Source organism: Pipistrellus hanaki (genome assembly GCF_964339955.1).
Source record: "Pipistrellus hanaki genome assembly, chromosome: 2".
NCBI lineage: Eukaryota > Metazoa > Chordata > Mammalia > Chiroptera > Vespertilionidae > Pipistrellus > Pipistrellus hanaki.
Window position 1 is genome coordinate 20,587,177 of NC_140504.1, and position 17,031 is coordinate 20,604,207.

The following is a 17,031-nucleotide window of genomic DNA, read 5'->3' on the forward strand; positions in this document are numbered from 1 at the left end:
AAGTCTGTGTAGTGCTGTGTTTTACCTGTGTTGAGAATTCATGAAGTAGGACCGTATAGTCAAAATCAATTGCATCCTCATCTGTTTTCTAGAGGAAGGAAAAAAGAGTTAGTGTAACAAGTAGGTATAGATTAGCTCAGAATTTGGAAGGCTTATCTTATAAATCGGTTGGCTTCCTGGACTCTCTTTCCGTCTCTTGGATTTGAGCCTTGTTTCCCTTGGGTAGGATTCTGCATCAACGTATGCAAATCATGCATTCTTATTGTTTGGTCATTGAGTTCTATGAAAACCTATTGACTGTCTTGCTATACCTTTTTCTCTATTATTTATGGTTTTTGATGGAGGCGGAGGTGGGTGGGGATAGGGAGAATCTTTTGGCAACCTTGGGAATTAGGTATGCGTATGCACCTCAAGCTGATATTGTAGCCCTGATAGGCCAGGCAATCAGACACGGGGCAGGGCAGCCAGTCCTTTGCGGCTGCCACACGGGCCAGGTTCTGTGCTAAGCACTGGAGTCATGTTTTCATGTAATTCTGACTACCTCACAAGCCTGATTTTACAAGGGAGATAGCTTGAGGTTGCAACTAGAAAGTGACAAATGGGGATTGATTTCAAACCCAGATCTACGGACTCTGCCTTCCACACTGCCTCTTCAACCAGTGCACTGCTTATTTGTAGAGTGACAGGCAGTCTTCCTCACCCCTTGTTCACTTGGTTTCTGTAAATTTTATTAATAACTAAACCATTTTCCTATTTTATTTTTGACACTTCCTGGTTTGGGGGTTTTTGTTGTTGTTTGTTTTGTTTTACTTATAAACTTAACGTGTTTTTCAGGTCAATGCCTTTTAAAAAAAATATATTTTATTGATTTTTTACAGAGAGGAAGGGAGAGAGAGAGAGTTAGAAACATCGATGAGAGAGTCATTGACCGGCTGCCTTTTGCACGCCCCCTACTGGGGATGTGCCCGCAACCAAGGTATAATACATGCCCTTGACTGGAATTGAACTCGGGACCCTTCAGTCTGCAGGCCTACGCTCTATCCACTGAGCCAAACCGGTTTCTACAGGTCAATGCCTTCTTATTCTGTTTTTGCAAATAGCATTTCTGAAGGAAATCATGGCTCTCTTCAGATTTGAGGCAAAAAAAAAAAACAGGCAAGGCTGGCAACTGGGATTCCAACTCCATTTGACAAACTATTCTGCTACAGTGTCACCCATTTTTTCATACAAAAAATTGGATTATTATAAAAATTGGAAACCAGGTACCATTTCATGAAGACCCTCCTCAGTGAGGTCACAGAAACAGACCTTTTCTCTTTTATGGGTTGTTCCTCCTCCAGGTGAAAACACCCTGAAACCAAACCAAACAGCAGGGCTTATTGCAGAACTACAGAGGGGAGAGTACACCCCAGCCGGCAAGGTATTCCAGGGTTAGACTGTCCTCGCCGAATGGAGCTCTGCCAAGAAGTCATTATTTTTAATATTCAGAAATAATCTCCTTGGCGTTTATCCAAATCGTCACAAAATGCCCAATCATTATAGTCCAAATTGATGATGATTTTCTGTGTAATTTTCTGGTAACTCAGCACTTTAATCTTCCTAGAGGCAGACTGGAAATACTTTGTTTGTATCCTTTTACTTTTGTGACACCCCTCCCTCTCCACCCATACCCAAATGCTCCCAAAAGAGAGTGATCCTTAGAAGAACCAGTGGTTTTAGTAGAGAGTGAGAAGCTCAGGCTATTCCAATAAAGTAGACTTCTTAGCTGAGTAAATAAGGTAGATAAGATGTTTCTATAATGTGCCCTGGCCACGGGGGGGCCTCTTTCGACAGCAGAACTTGAATTGATTTATAGTGATGGGCTGCAGGTTCGGTGGTTTGGGTTGCTGACAATGTCTGGTGATGATAAGAGTTGGAACAATGCTCAGATTTGCTTTTTTCTATTGTATTAAAGGCAAGAAAAGTCCTTGTCCTTTTTCTTTTTCTCTAGTCAGCAAGTATCTCCCCTGCCCTTGGCATAGTCCTCGTATTGGGAATGATATCCGTTGTTCGGTTCTAAAGCAGTAACTGTGCCAGTAAGATGGTCTTACATTTGTATTCAATCCTTTCAGAGCCCACATTGCCCCTCAAACTTTGCTTATATGAAGCTGTGGGTTTATAAGCTTGCACTTCCTTACACACTTGCATCAAAGTGTGAGTTTAGCCCTAAATGTAAAGATAGTAATTCCCACCCAGAAAGCATTGGGAAAAAACAGTAATTCCTATATTTTCCAAGCACCTCCAGTTGTTTCTGTACTGGACAACCATGGCTTTATCGCCCTGCCATCCTGCTTCTAGTCTCTTGGGACAGTACCTAGATCTTCGGATCTTGGTGACTTTTTAAAAATTGTTGCTTGCATCTACCTGATATGGCTGAGTGGATAGAGTGTTGACCTGTGGACTGAAGGGTTGTGGATTTGATTCCTGTTAAAGGGATGTACCTGGGTTGCAGGCTCTATCCCTGGCCCCCAGTCCGGGTGCTTGCAGGAGCCAACCAATTGATATGTCTCTGGCATTTATGGTTCATGTTCGTTCTCTCTCTCTCTCTCTCTCTCTCTCTCTCTCTCTCTCTCTCTCTCTCTCTCTCCCCCCCCCCCCCCCCCATCCCTTCTACTTTAATAATGGAAAAATATCCTTAGGTGAGGATTAACAAAATTTAATAAAAATTATTGTTTGCCCTGGCTGGTGTAGGTCAGTAAGAGTGTCATTCCGTACACTGAAAGGTTCCAGGTTTGATTCCCAGTCTGGGCAAATGCCTAGGTTGCAGGTTCAGTCCAGTCAGGAACTGTGGTTGGGGAGCATGTGGGAAGCTACCACTTTATGTTTCTCTTTCTTTCTTCCCCTTCCTCTCTCTCTAAAATGCAGTGAAAATCATTGCTTGTTGTTACGTTGCTTCTTTTGCTGAAAGATCACAGGAATCTTTAGTGGCCACCGAATGGCAGAGTTTAAAAATAAGAGAACTCTAAGCTGAAATGGATTATCAACCTTGAAACCCAAATTTACCAATTCAGTGATTTAGATTTGTGTTAGCTTCAAACACAGGACTTCAGTAAATGTGTAAATCCTCCATTAATGGGCCCTAAGAGATGAAGTGAATTTGTCTTGGGTGACCCAGCAAGTCAGTGACATATTCACTTATTCATCTAAAACCCAAACCCCGCAATGCAAGAAACTCAAGCTCCTCATCTGGGACACTGTTTCTGATGAACCAGCATTTTTGTTTTCCATGACTCCATTGTTCCTACTTTCCCACTTGCAGGGCGGTTGAGGGACATGGATAGACAGATGACGGGCCTGGCTAGAACAGAAGAGAAACGGGCTGCTCCTGCACTGTGGTATGTCCTGGCACTTAGTTTGGCATTGTGTCATATCCAACCGTAGGAGAAAGGGGAACCCTGACGTTTAAAGATCCTAATTTTCTCTCTGTTGTCTCTGTGTTGATTGGCCCCTGTTGAGTTTTCCTCTCATTATGTCCTTGAGTTCATTATCGTGGCACCGCCTTCCACACCGTAAACAAAGTTTCCCGACTTCTCAGTTAGGGTGGAAGACTCTTGTTAAGGATAGGATCGTCTTGGGAGATGGAGAGGAAGAGAGAGAACATTTTAACTTGTTATATAGCAACCATCAATTTAGTGGTAATTTCTATTAAAAAGCATTATTTAAAGGGAAAGAAGTGTGTTCATTTTGATGAGTGAAGAGGAAAACTATGTATGTAGTTGTCCTACCTACAGGTGGCCTCTGGAAGGCCCACCAGCGTGTTACGGGCATTCCTAGTGCTGACGTGATGCTGGGCAGTGCCTCGCACCCACAAGAGTGCAGCAGGATCCCTCCATGGGTGCAGGCACGAAGGAAGTGAGTTTTAGACATTGACTAGAGTACTTGCGGTCGGCTCAGCTTGCCTCTCACATACTTAATTCTGTTTACTGTGGAAATGCCTCTCTCTACATCACACTTGGCTGACAAGAACTCCAACCCTGGCTCACTCCGTGCCCTCGCCACCCAGCCGAGAGGGACTGGTCCTCCTCTAACTCCACGATCACAGATCTTTCCGGGGCCTGCAGAGCCTGTGATGCTGACATCCTCGCACTCCCAAACCTGTCTCACGCTTGCTTGCAGCTGGTGGCTGCCTCACTTTTCACTTAGAAGACAGAAGCCGTTGAAATAGAACTTCCTGTCTACCATCATGCCATCCACCCTCCTTCCAGCATCTCAACCTCTCTGCCTCTCTTCCCCACCTTCTGCCCCTGTGCACTCTTCATGGTCCTGCCTCAGATCATCTGGATTGATCGTACCTGCTCTTGCCTGCTCAGAGAGATTAATGCCAACTATCTCGTTCCTCCAAGTCCCTTTTGCCCCCTCTCCTGCATTTTTCTCGTCAACATATAAATCTGGGAAATCTCCTAAAATACAACTGAAAGTAGCATTCTTTCAACTCTTTGCTTGCCCATTCTCCAGCTCCAGCCCTTCACTTTCTTTTGCTCCTTTTATAGCCAAACTTTAAAAAGAGATGGAGTGTCCATTTCTCCCCTATTCTCTCCCGAGCCCACCCCAGTCAGGCTTTGCCCATGCTGTGCCGTAAAGACAGTGTGGTAAGCTCCCCATTGACTTCCCACTGCCTGAATCAAATGGTTAATTCTCAGTCCTCATCTCACTTGACTTTCCATCTGCTTTTGATACAATCAGTTGATCCTCATCCTTGAAACACTTTTTCTGTCTCCAGCCTCTATTGTTAGAAGTGTTCCAGGGCTCAATCCTTACGTAACTTCTTTTCTTTTCTCTGTAACACTCATTCTCTGTGCTATCCGGTCTCCTGGCCTAAAAAAAACACCTACAGGGTGACGAGTCCAGCCCCGACCCTTCCCTGTATCTGAGACTACTATGTACAGATGACTATGTGAATTCTCTACTTGGACATAGAATTTAGTATGTCCCACAGCAAGCTAGTTTCTCCCCAATTCTATTTTTCTGTAGGCTTCTTCAATCAGTTAATGAAATCTCTCTCTCCAGTTACTCAGGCCAACATCCTACAGAATCACCCTCAAGTTTTCTCACCCTCTGCTGTCCGTACCCAACCCATCAGCAAATACTATTTTAGTCTGTCTTCAGAATGTATCCTCAGTCCAAGTGTCTCGCCACCTGCACTGCCACCCCCTGGCCCAGACTCCTGCCAGGCCGTGCCTGGATTATTGCAATGCTTTACTGGCCGTCCTGCTTCCACCTTCTCGTCTGTACAATCTGTTCTCAACAGAGCAGCCAGAATGATCCTATTGTAAGTCAGATCATGTCACTCCTGAGCTAACGTTGCATAATGAGAGAGAGAGAGAGAGAGAGAGAGAGAGAGAGAGAGAGAGAGAGAGAGAGAAAGAGAGAGTTCTTCTAACAGCCTCCGGGCCTGACATGAACTGGCCCCTCCTGGCCCACTCTCCCTCACCGTTTCCGCCACACTGGCTCTGCTGATCTCTCTCCAACTCATCGGCCACACCAGGACGTCCTCTTTCTTGTGGAAGCAGGCCCTCTCTCACTTCTCCCTCTGCTCCAGTGTCGCTTCTGCTCAACTCAGAGGGGCCTCCTTTAGACTAGACTTGATTTTTCTCCTCAGCACTCACCACCATTTGATACATCTTTGCTTGTTCATCCGTTCACTGTCTTCCCTCACTAGAATTCACCTCCCTGTGTTTTCTGTCCACTGCTATATCCGTCCCTAATACCATGCCTGGACCATTGCACGCATTCGAATATTTATTGGATGAGTGAAATGCAATTAAAACTCTTGCCGTAAAATTGGAAACTCCCATCAATGTAGTCTAAGCACACTGCATTTGGTTTTATCTCTTGTGGCACAAGTTAATTTTCCGTTTTTCTTACCCACTGCTGCACACTGCTGAGCTGCGCCATGTAGTAGTGTAAGAACCGCGTTGTCTTTTCCCACATCACGTACGAGCTGCCAAGAAAAGCTAAGTCCCAGATGGGTATAAGAGAGGGATCAATATGTCCATGACTGTCTGAGAACACACACAAAAAAAATGGTATTGAGCATTTTGGGAACAAAACTTCAGAGATTTCAGCAATTAAATCAGGGCTTAGTCATATCAGTCATCTCTCCCACAGCAAGACATTTAGCAATATTTGTATCTTTCTACATCATACTGAGATTTACGTGCTTCAAGTTGCTATAAGACAGTTTCATGGCTGTGTGCTCTACTATATAAATGCAAAGGAAGCTATAATGATGCTCAGAATTAATCTAACATCTTGTAAGTTGAGAAGCCTTTTCATAGATCAAAACATCTCAGCAATCGTCACCACATAACCTGGTTTGGGGTCTACAGTCATAGGAAGTTCTCTGCCAATCTGCCTGCCATCTTTGTCCATTTCTGGTAAATGCATTGGCAACATTTCTAAAACTTTTTAACACATCAATCAGGGTTTTCCCCCCTGTGGCATTGTTTTTGTACCTGCAATCTTTTTCATTCAGCAAACATTTGCCAAAAAAACTCTACTTACTGTCAGACACTGCTACAGGGAGGTATACAGTGATTAATAAAGGACCTCTTTATGACTTAGGAACTCACGTTTTAGCAAGTAATTTATGTGATTTAGGAACTCACATTTTAGCAAGTAATTTCTGATTGTGGACTCGTGAGATGAAAACCCATTAGCAGAAAAGAGAAACTAGCTACCCTGAACACGGTGACTAATGAGGACATTTGAAAGTATAAATGCTGGTGGCCCTGTCCCATAACCCAAAGAAGCACTTCACCTCAGTCCCTTTCCTTCGTCTGCAGGATACGGGGCTCATCTAATGGAAGCGTATGAATTCATTAGAGAACGTGACATTTTTACACATAATAAAATCCAGACAACTCTTTTTAGGAGGAACATTTTGTGGAGCAAGGATATTCTGAAATGGATTTGATGGTCTCACATCAATGGTAGAGAAACTGTGCTACCACGGCCCAGAACTGTGGACCGATTCATTGCTCAGGAGATTTCGCTGAGATTGGAACTGGCTACTCCATGGATCTCTCCATGGTTTTTATTCACTTTGTCTGAAGCCAAACTCTTTTTTTTTTCAGTTCTAAGTAGATAATTTTATATACTTGGACAGGCTATATACAGCACCATTAAATGTCTCTGCTAAATTGAAAGTGACAAGAAAACTTGAAAATTTTGCGGATGGAAAGATACCTTCTGTTAAAATTTTTTTTTGATACTTCATAGTAGCCACAGTGAGTTGCCCTGTTACAGAACGATCCTTGTGGGCACTCAGGCTTTATTAACTAACCTGCGCTACTAAAAAGTGTCCAAAATCTAGTGATATTGTGGCAAATCTTCAAAGAAGATGTCCTATACATTTTTTAAAATTTGTGTTTTAAGGATGATATAGAAAACCCTATTTCTACAACTAATGCCCAGGGGAGGGGGAAAAAAAACACACACCTTAATAACTATATAAAGTATTTGCTGTTAGCCCATATATTCCAGGCAGTGCTAAATAGAAGCAAATTCTGTAACATGGGATTTGAGTTGTTCTTCCCAATTATTTGCAACAGGATTTCACCTCAGTCATCACAGAGCTACAATAAGAGCTATCTGAGCTTCTGAACTTGAGGAACACGAGGATCTTCGGAACATTGCCGGGGCATGGACAGCTCAGGAATGGAGACCATGGGGCCCCACGTGGACGCGGGTCTGCCCCGGTCTCTGAGCGAACGAGTGAGCTGTGACGGGCTGTGGGATGGGAAGTGCTGCAGCGCTGGTCAGATGTCAGCCTTAATACCCCAGCGCAGATCCAGAGACGACTCTTGTGGTTTGGAAATTGAATTTGCCGGTAAGAGCTGAGCGTCTGTGCTGCCCGCACCCTGCTGAGTGCCAGAACAGATGGGCTCTGCTGCGCTCCGCTGAGTCACTCGGGGCAGAGGGCAAGTCTCTGATTAGAGATGGCACGGCTGCCCATTAGCTCTCACTCTAAAATAAGATCAGCCCGACTCCTCTGCGGCCCCCCAGGAAGGCTCTCTCAGCCCTGGGACGGACGGCCACGATGGGCACAGTGCGGGCCCAGGATGGGGTCACCTCGAGTTTCCAGAGCCACCACCAGGAACTGCTAGCAGTGTCACTCCAGGTTCTAGACTCTCCCCAGAAAAGTGCACCCCTACTACATGTGCGTCCTGTTGCAGACTTCTACCCATTCCTTGAAGAGAGACCTCCTGCCTTACCCGGGTCCCGGAGAGCACAGATCCTCCATTGTGCCGGAGGTGAAGAACAGGAAAACGTACTTCCGAGTTTTGTTTAAATAACAAGGTGTACCACGTTCTATGGTTGGACTAAAGTGCCTTTTGGGGGATAAAAACTTAAAGGATCATTCTTTTTTAAGACTTCATCTTTTCATACACTCCAGGATAGAGACATCCCAGATCAGCTGGTCCATACCAGGTATGCTGCTGACCTCCAAGGGGGTTTTGAGCTGCTGCATGTGCTTGTAGAGCTGGTAATCCTCCTGCTGTCTTTGGCTCTTCTCCATGAACCGCGTGCAGGTGACATTGATGGTGGGCCCGGGTTTCTCATTCTTGAAAAGCACTTGAGCGGAACATTTCCCCAAATGTTCCTCGCCTTCCTGAAATAAAGAGTTTGGAATTAAATAGCTGGGTTCCTTCTCCCCGCCACCCCACTACACAAACACACGAAGCTGAGAAGTTCCTTGTATACGGCAGGTAACTCAACAGATGTAGTGGCCTTTGCTTTATAGAAAGTGTTTTTTTTTTGTGCTCAGAGCTGAGCACAATTGTCCTTCATTCTTTGCTGTCATTTCAACTCCTGCTTCCTGCCTGGCCAGTGTGGCTCAGTGGTTGAGAGTCGACCCAGGAACCAAGAGCTGGCCGGTTCAATTCTGGGTCAGGGCACATGCCCAGGTTTCAGGCTTGATCCCCAGTAGGGGCATGCAGAAGGCAGCTGATAGATGATGCTTCTTTCTTATGGATGTTTCTCTCTGTCCCTCTTCCTTCGCCCTCTCTAAAAATCCAATAAAAAAAAAAGGATGCCACAAAACAATGCTGGGGGCATTGAAGAAACACCATCGATGCCTGTGAGTACTTCCTGCTCAAGCCCTCTCTGCTGTGGACCAACATGCTGAGTTGGACCTCCGGCCTTTTTTTTTTTTTTTTTTTCTTTACAGAGAGGAATAGAGAGGGATAGAGAGTCAGAAACGTCGATGAGAGAGAAACAATGACCAGCTGCCTCCTGCATACTCCCTACTTAGGATGTGCCCACAACCAAGGTATCGATACATGCCCTTGACCAGAATCGAACCTGGACCTTTCGGTCCGCAGGCCAACACTCTATCCACTGAGCCAAACCAGTTTCTGCTGGACCTCCGGCTTTCTAACTGGAACTCAAAGGTGAAGCTGGTTCCTATGGAAAAAAAAAAAAAAAAAAAAAGGCCACATCCTCATGCTGCCCTGTGAACACGGTGTTCCAGTTTTACAGATGAAGATGCTGAAGTTTAAAGAGGAAGCTACTGCATGTCACACCAGGAAGTGGTGAGCCAGGGCTTGAGCTCATGTCTGTCTTGCAAAGCCCTGGCTTGGTACTAACTCTTAAGTGTACTCAGATCACATCCGGATGAAGTGGGGGCAGAGGTCACCCACATGGGACTAATCCAACTGCCGGGGTGACCTGGCTGGGCCTGTCTGCGTTTACATGTAAACGTGCACGTGCTGAGCATTCTGGGATCACCCTTCTTTCTGTTCCACCCAGAGACAGCCGGGGAGGGAGAGGGGGTGCTTTCAGGGACTCGGGTGTCTGACTCACTCCATTCACCCTTTTACAAAGGTCACACATAACCCCAGGGAGCCTCGTCCCAGAAAAATCCCATCAACACGGTCTAGAATTTGAGGAAGTTCCTGGGCCACTAGCCACGGCCCCATGCACATCCATCCGTGCGCCCCGAGGTAAGAACTCCAGTGAACACGTGGCTGGTGAAGCTGTTGAATTCTTTTCACGTTTCCAGTCCTTTAAACTGGGTGGCATTTCAAATGGCAACAACAACCCAAAATAAACTTGAAAAGAAAAAAAGCCCACAAGGAAACAAACTGTTATTAAAATTGGATCTGCTCGTGGGCTTTCCAGCGGGCAACTGTTCCCCTGGTGAGCTCTGAGCGAAATGTCCGTGGTGCGTGAACATCCTAATAAACAGTGCAACGCGGAGGGAGAGAGAGGTGGCGAGCGTCAGGAAGAGGATCACCAAAGGCAGACACAGGCCCGTACACAGTCTGCTTTGATGTCAAAGCCATTTCCAAGGACGGGAGAGAGCCAGGTATCGCCCCTGTTTGTTTTCCTTTCCTCTCTCTACCCCCCAGATCAGCGCGGCGGAATCAAAGCTGTCTCCTCTGGAGATGAAAGACTCCCCGCCCCCTGACACGGACACTTCAATTAGCGAGCGGCGCTCCTCAGAGACACACACTGCTGATCAAAATAATCTGGTAACTGTTTCCCCCTTCGCTTTAATCTGAGGCTTTCAGTTCGCAGCTCTAAAGAGAAAGGCGTCTTCCTTAAGCTTTAGGAAACATTTTAATCCTTCGGTTAATTGGCAAAGGGAGAGCCTGCTGTTGTCTGGTTAGGGCTTCTTTCTGAATGCCGGCAGCGATGTTCCGGAAGCATCGGGCCGGGGGTCATGGCTGTCTCCCCCCCACCCGACCCCCCAGGTCTGCCACCCCAGACTTCAATGCTGGCCGCCACCTGCTCTTCCCTGGCTGCCTCGGCTCAGCACCACAGAGAGGGGGTTTGGCTGGTCTCCCTCCACCCTGCTGCCGCCTCCCAGCCCAGCCTGGCGCATGGAGGTTTGTATGTTTTCTGTTTACTCTCTTCCTGAGGACGGGGAAAAAGGGAAAAAGGAATTGGCAGACCCTGGCTGCCTGGCCAGACGTGGGGGCTGATGATGCACTGTCCAGCGCTGGGCCTCACAGAAAGCCTCTGGGTAAGGCAGCTTCTGGGGCTGACCGCTCGCTCTGCGCTCTGCTAGCGAGAAATGTCACCAGCTGACGGCAGAGGAACCGGCTGGCATTTGAGAGTGAGTCATTCCGAGGCCTCCGAGGTGCTAGGGAGGGGTACCAGAGGGAGCTGTGAGATTCCCTCCCGGGGCCACGGAAGGAGGGGTGATGCTGTGTGCGCTGTTGTCCATGCTGCCCCCGCCAGGAGGCCGCGACGTGGCCGGAGTGGAATCGAGTTCCTGCCTCGCTCTGCTCCTCTGTTCTTGAGAACAAAGGCAGGAAAAAACCCACCTCTACGTCACTATGTATTCGTATTCTTACTCAAAAAAATGAATTCGCACGAGTTGCTAATAAGATACCAATTTGGATAGAGGATCAGCCCCAAGGACTGAAGGGACCCAGTTTGATTCTAGTCAAGGGCATGTACCTGGGGTGCAGGCTCGATCCCCAGCCCTGGTCGGCCCCTGTAGGAGGCAACCAATTGGTGTGTCTCTTTCACATCGATGTTTCTCTCCATCCCCCGTAACCCCTTCTGCTCTCTCTAATAAGCAATGGGAAAATATCCTCGGATGAGGATTAACAACAACAAAAAGACCCACGAATGACAGCAGCTTACCTTTGGGTTGTAGCGCTCTGTGGTGAACTCCAGGTCAACTTGGCAATCCTTCTTTGAATTAATCTGAAAAATAGAAACGGACTCTTAGCCGGTGGAAGCTCTGCTAACACCTGCGTATCCAAAAACCACTCTCCTGGGATAACGTGGCACGGAAACGGTTGCTGTCCAAGTCGTACCTGAATAATACCAGTGTTTTTTAGGAGAAAAGGTCTCGTGTTTTGGTCTGATCCTGCCTTGTTGCTGGCTAGCGGGCACCTACTCACAAGAGAGGGAGGCTGGGAAAGGGAAACAGTGCATTGAGGCTGGAAGTTGGCTGTGTGAGAGCAGCTCCAGGAGGACAGAGGTGTGTGCAGGAGGGAGGACCTGCGTGCCCCAACCTCAGTCCCGTCCACACCTGTCCTGGGCCCAGGGCTGCCACTGAGGGAGACAGGCCCGGTCTCCCTCCTCTGCTCCTGGTCGAACAGGCGTGCCCAGGAATAAATAATGGGTTTTCAGATGGTGATACGGAAGAAATGGAGTGGTGGGGCAGAGTACTACTTTTACTCTTACAAGGTGGGATGGAGGAGAGGCTGTTCCATGGCACAGCCATTGCCAGACCGGAGAGCTAGGCCAGGGCCAGAACAGGGATGTCTCCCTCAATTAAACAGACCAGATGTCCTGATTTTTAACAATTTGCCCCGTGTCCCTCTGCATTTTAAAAAAGTCCCGATTTTTCTTTCCAAAAACATTGGGACTTTTTTAAAACGCAGAGGGACATGGGGCAAATTGTTAAAAATCAGGACGTCTGGTCACCTTACCCTAAATCAGAGACCGTCTGATGGGCCCTCACTGTGCCCACAACGTGCTGGTTCCGGCCCCGGACAAGCATGTGAAGCAGTTTCCATCCTCTGACCCCAGCTCCCCATCCATCCTGCCCTGCTCCTTATAATTCTTTGGGCCCAAGACTGGCCTTGTGTGTAAATTTCCCATAGCAGACTCTGAATTGGCAGACTGGAGTGGCCTGCCTTCCTCAGTGTTCCCCGGCCTTCCTTACAGAGGTGCCATATTTTTCGGACCATAAGACGCACTTTTTTCCCCCCAGAAGTGGGGGGAAAAAGTCCCTGCGTCTTATGGTCCAAATATAGCCTACACATATACTTTAAAAAAAAAGTTTTTTTACTTGCCCGGCTCTGTGTGGTCTCTGTGTGCTTGCCCGGCTCTGTGTGTTTGCTGCAGCCACTGTCCATTCCTCCGTGCCCAGAGTGTCTGCCCTGCTCTGTAAACCCCGAGTGGTAGAGGAGTTCCCATGTATGGTAGTCAGCCTCCATGCCCTCGCTGCAGCCATATCTCCATGTCAGCCCAGGTGCGGTGTACGGTAACTGCGTAATCCAAACCGTAATCATCGCCTGTACCCCTTGCTGGCCCGTACTCCGTGCCCGGAAGAATGCCGCGTCTATTCCCCCAATCATTCCTCTCCACCCTCTGTTGCCATGCTTGACTACTGGGTAGGCATACTGTAGATCTCAGCAGAACCTTTACCATAAATCTTCAACTTTATTCTAATTTATTACTGAAGTCTCTCGTTATTGTGTTTTACAGTACATTTTGTCTTTTGCTGACTGTATTTGTTAATAATGGTTCTAAATGGTTCTAAATGCTGCTGTTTACTTTACAGGGTTGATTACATGTGTTTATGACTGTGATGTTGGGTTTTAATGCACATAAAATATTTTAGGACACTATTTGTTTCAGAATCTTTTTTTCTTCATTTCCCTTCTCTAAAAACCGGTGCGTCTTATGGTCCGGTGCGTCTTATGGTCCGAAAAATACGGTAGCTGTCAGTGGCAGGGCTTTTCCCTGTGTCTGTGGACCAGCAGGTGGTAGAGGAAGGTGCCTTGGAGGAGATGAAACATCAGCTGAGACCCAGGGGACGGAAGGAACCAGCCACCCCCGTGCTCAGGAGTGGCAGAGGGAGCTACCAGTGAGGTTGGAGGTGGGACAGGAAGCACCGCCATCAGACCAGACCTCAGCTGTAGGGTCTCTCCTCCCCTGGCAGCCTCCACAAGCAGACATCCTTCTACACTTTGGAAATTCATGTTGAGCATTTTTTACGCTTTTGAATTGGTTCCAATGCATATTTTTAGAGTAGATATGCCCAGACCATTAAAGCAATTTAAACTGTTTAGGCAGCCTTTCTATTGTTTGCCATCTATTTTTTCTTTTTCTGTTTTCAGAGAGTTGCCTCCTGCACGCCCCACTCTGGGGACGGAGCCCACAACCCGGGCATGTGCCCTGACCAGGAATCAAACTGTGACCTCCTGGTTCATAGGTTGATGCTCAACTACTGAGCCATGCCGGCTGAACACCATCATCTACTTTTGTTGCTATCATTTTTTAGTGCAAAACGATCATTCAGTAAAAGGAGAATTTTCTAGAGAAGAGAGAAGTCTGTGCTGCATGGAGCTGAACTAGACCTGATAGCATCTGTTACTGTTATAGATTCTTAAAGGATCCCAGGAAACTGGAGAATGGAGGGATAGGATCCCGGGGCAGGTATTTATATAAAGAACATTTAACACATGCGTGTATTTATCAATGCTTCTGGGGGGAGGGGCGCACCCAGCGCCCAGGAGCAATTTGCTTAGGACTTGTTTTCTTTTTCTTTTTCTTTTTTTTTCCTTTCTTTAAAAAAAAAATAAAAAAAAAATTATTGATTTTTTACAGAGAGAGAGATAGAGAGTTGGAAATATCGATGAGAGAGAAACATCGATCAGCTGCCCCTTGCACACCCCCCACTGGGGATGTGCCCGCAATCAAGGTACATGCCCTTGACCAGAATCAAACCTGGGACCTTTCAGTCCTCAGGCCGATGCTCTATCCACTGAGCCAAACTGGTTTCAGCTAGGACTCGTTTTCAATCTTAAAACAAGTTCCAGTGTGAACGGAAACACTGACCTCAATTTACAAAATTCATGCACGTCTGTCTTCTCACTCACTCACTGTGTGCCTGCTACTGTGGCAGGCCCCCAGGAGATGTGACATCCAGGCCAGTCTTGCCAGTACCTGCTTCTTCTTCTTTTTTAAAAAAAATATATTTTATTGATTTTTTTACATCAATGAGAGAGAAGCATCGATCAGCTGCCTCCTGCATACTCCCTACTGGGGATGTGCCCGCAACCAAGATACATGCCCTTGACCAGAATCAAACCTGGAACCCTTGAGTCTGCAGGCCGATGCGTATCCACTGAGCCAAACCGGTTTCAGCAGCCAGTACCTGCTGCTTGAGTGGACACGTGGTGTAGCTAGCTCATCAGTGTGGCCGAGTGCAGCCTACAAGCAAGCTTCCCAGGGCAGGTGAGGCCTCAACTAATTCTCTGAGAAGCAGGCGCTGGCCAGGCAAAGGCGTGGGGATGGAGCTGGGATGTAAAGGGGTTCTAAGTAGTAACGTCACAGGATGATCTGCTCATAAATTCCTAACCTGGCAGGTCATGGTGCGTGGTCACACGCCAGGCCTGTCACTTCTTTAGGGAAAGGTTTTAAGCCATTTAAGGTGTGCGTCTAGGTTAACACACCTTTGAAATGCCAGAAGCAATACCCCTTGAAGGAGATACTACCCCTCAAAACAGCACACCATCTCCTTAAGTATCCTCTAGCCCAGTGGTCAGCAAACTCATTAGTCAACAGAGCCAAATATCAACGGTACAACGATTGAAATTTCTTTTGAGAGGCAAATCTTTTAAACATAAACTATAGAGGTAGGTACATTGCTATTAATTTAATGAGGGTACCCCTAAGCTGGCCTCTGCTAAAAACTCAAGGGGCCAAAAAGCCATGTGTGGCTCTCAAGCCGCAGTTTGCCGACCACTGCTCTAACCCAAGCCTGCCTTGCTTCCTCCCACCTCCACGTTATCTTCCTGACATTCCCTCCTTAATTTCAAATGCATAAAAGAAGCTGCAAAACTGATCTCAAAAACCATTTGAGATCTTGCTCCCCAGTGTATGGGGTCAGTTTGGCTCTTACAAAAATTCCTTATAGGTCTGGGTGTTTCTTAAGTGGACAGCGTGTAGGGGCGGCGTTCCCGGGAGGCAGTTTGGGGAGTGTGGCCCATGGTCAGGAAAGGGCTGTTTGGGAAGTGTGGCCCATGGTCAGGAAAGACTTTTCTTATTGATTTTTTTACAGAGAGGAAGAGAGAGGGATAGAGAGCTAGAAACGTCGATGAGAGAGAAACATCGACCAGCTGCCTCTTGCACACTCCCTACCCGCAACCAATGCACATGCCCTTGATTGGAATAGAACCTGGGACCCTTCAGTCCGCAGACCGACGCTCTACCACTGAGCCAAACCGGCTTCGGCGACTTTTTTTTTTTTTTTTTTTTATGAAGAGGATTTAGAACTTGTTACCAAAGTCTGTGGGAGCCCATGAAAATACACCTAACTACAGTGCTCAGGGTATTATGAGGAGTAACACATGGCTTTAAAACAGGATGGCCCAGCCAGCATGGCTCCATGGTTGAGCATTGACCTATGAACCAGGAGGTTAGGGTTTGATTCCTGGTCAGAGCACATGCCCGATTGCAGGCTTGGTCCCCAGTAAGGGGCGTGCAGGAGGCAGCTGATTGATGATTCCCTCTCAGCATCGATGTTTTTAATTTCTCTGAAATTAAAAAAAATTAAAAAAAAAATGAAATAGCTAGGACAGTGCCTGGGTCAGGGTACAAGTTCAATGTCTGTTCGCTATTTTTCCCGTTATGGAAATCTATGGACCTGCGCGAGAGAAGGCCCTGCCTTAGAACCCCGAGCCTGAGGCCAGGGAAGGATGAAAAGGGGTATTCCCAGCAAGGCTGCTTTGACGTTGGTTTGCTCCTGAAGCTTCCAATGAGCGGATGAAGGGTATAAAGGGCCAATGTGTGACAAGGCTGCCCACAGCCGTTTGCCTCTGTCTCCTGGACATCACTGTCCCTGCCCGAGTTAGAGAAACACAGAGCCCTCAGCCCCACTGGCTCCCAGGACAACCCGTCCTCACAGAAGGCAGCCCTTCCTGCGGTCTCAGCCTCGAGCCCCCCTGAGTGCAGGCCTCTCACAGGAGCCAGGGACGCCCCTCGGGCTGCTGGTTGGGTGGATGGGGTCAGGGCTGTTCCGAGAAGAGGAGGAGGAGGAAGGCGAATTGGCAGGTGCAATCTTTGGTGCAGGGGACAGGGCAGCCGCCCCGGAGGCAGCGGAGTGTATAGAAGTAGAGGCCGTCTCTCCAGGAAGATGCTCACAGGGAGAACTCTGAGGATCGGTGGCCTGCGCATCAGTATCAAACTGGGCTCGCCATTCGCGGACTCGAGGTGCTGACAAGCAAGATCTGATCAGACATTCCTGACTGGGCAGGCCCTGATACCCCCCCTCCCCTCAATCCCCCCAAGGCA

General features: G+C 47.5%; 1 protein-coding gene and 2 long non-coding RNA genes across 6 annotated transcripts in view; 1 reads left to right on the plus strand and 2 right to left on the minus strand.

Moving 5' to 3' along the window:
- Window positions 1-17,031, minus strand: part of LOC311618477 — a 384,318-nt gene that overhangs the window by 270,712 nt on the left and 96,575 nt on the right. The window lies entirely within an intron of this gene.
- Window positions 1-17,031, minus strand: part of RARRES1 (retinoic acid receptor responder 1) — a 32,125-nt gene that overhangs the window by 499 nt on the left and 14,595 nt on the right. The window contains exons 2-5 of one of the 4 annotated variants that reach the window (XM_084876033.1): window positions 11,641-11,721; window positions 8,470-8,653; window positions 5,905-5,993; window positions 26-88 (exon numbers count right to left, since the gene is read on the minus strand). In XM_084876033.1, coding sequence (XP_084732159.1) covers window positions 26-88; window positions 5,905-5,993; window positions 8,470-8,653; window positions 11,641-11,721 — 417 coding nt within the window. Of the gene's footprint in view, window positions 1-25; window positions 89-5,904; window positions 6,042-8,469; window positions 8,654-11,640; window positions 11,722-17,031 lie in introns of all 4 variants that reach the window. The other 3 variants (XM_084876034.1, XM_084876031.1, XM_084876032.1) reach the window with 3 other exon arrangements.
- LOC311618478 lies at window positions 9,831-14,223 on the plus strand. The gene is made up of 3 exons (XR_014794339.1): window positions 9,831-10,351; window positions 10,740-10,874; window positions 13,854-14,223. It is a non-coding gene; the product is annotated as an uncharacterized lncRNA (long non-coding RNA).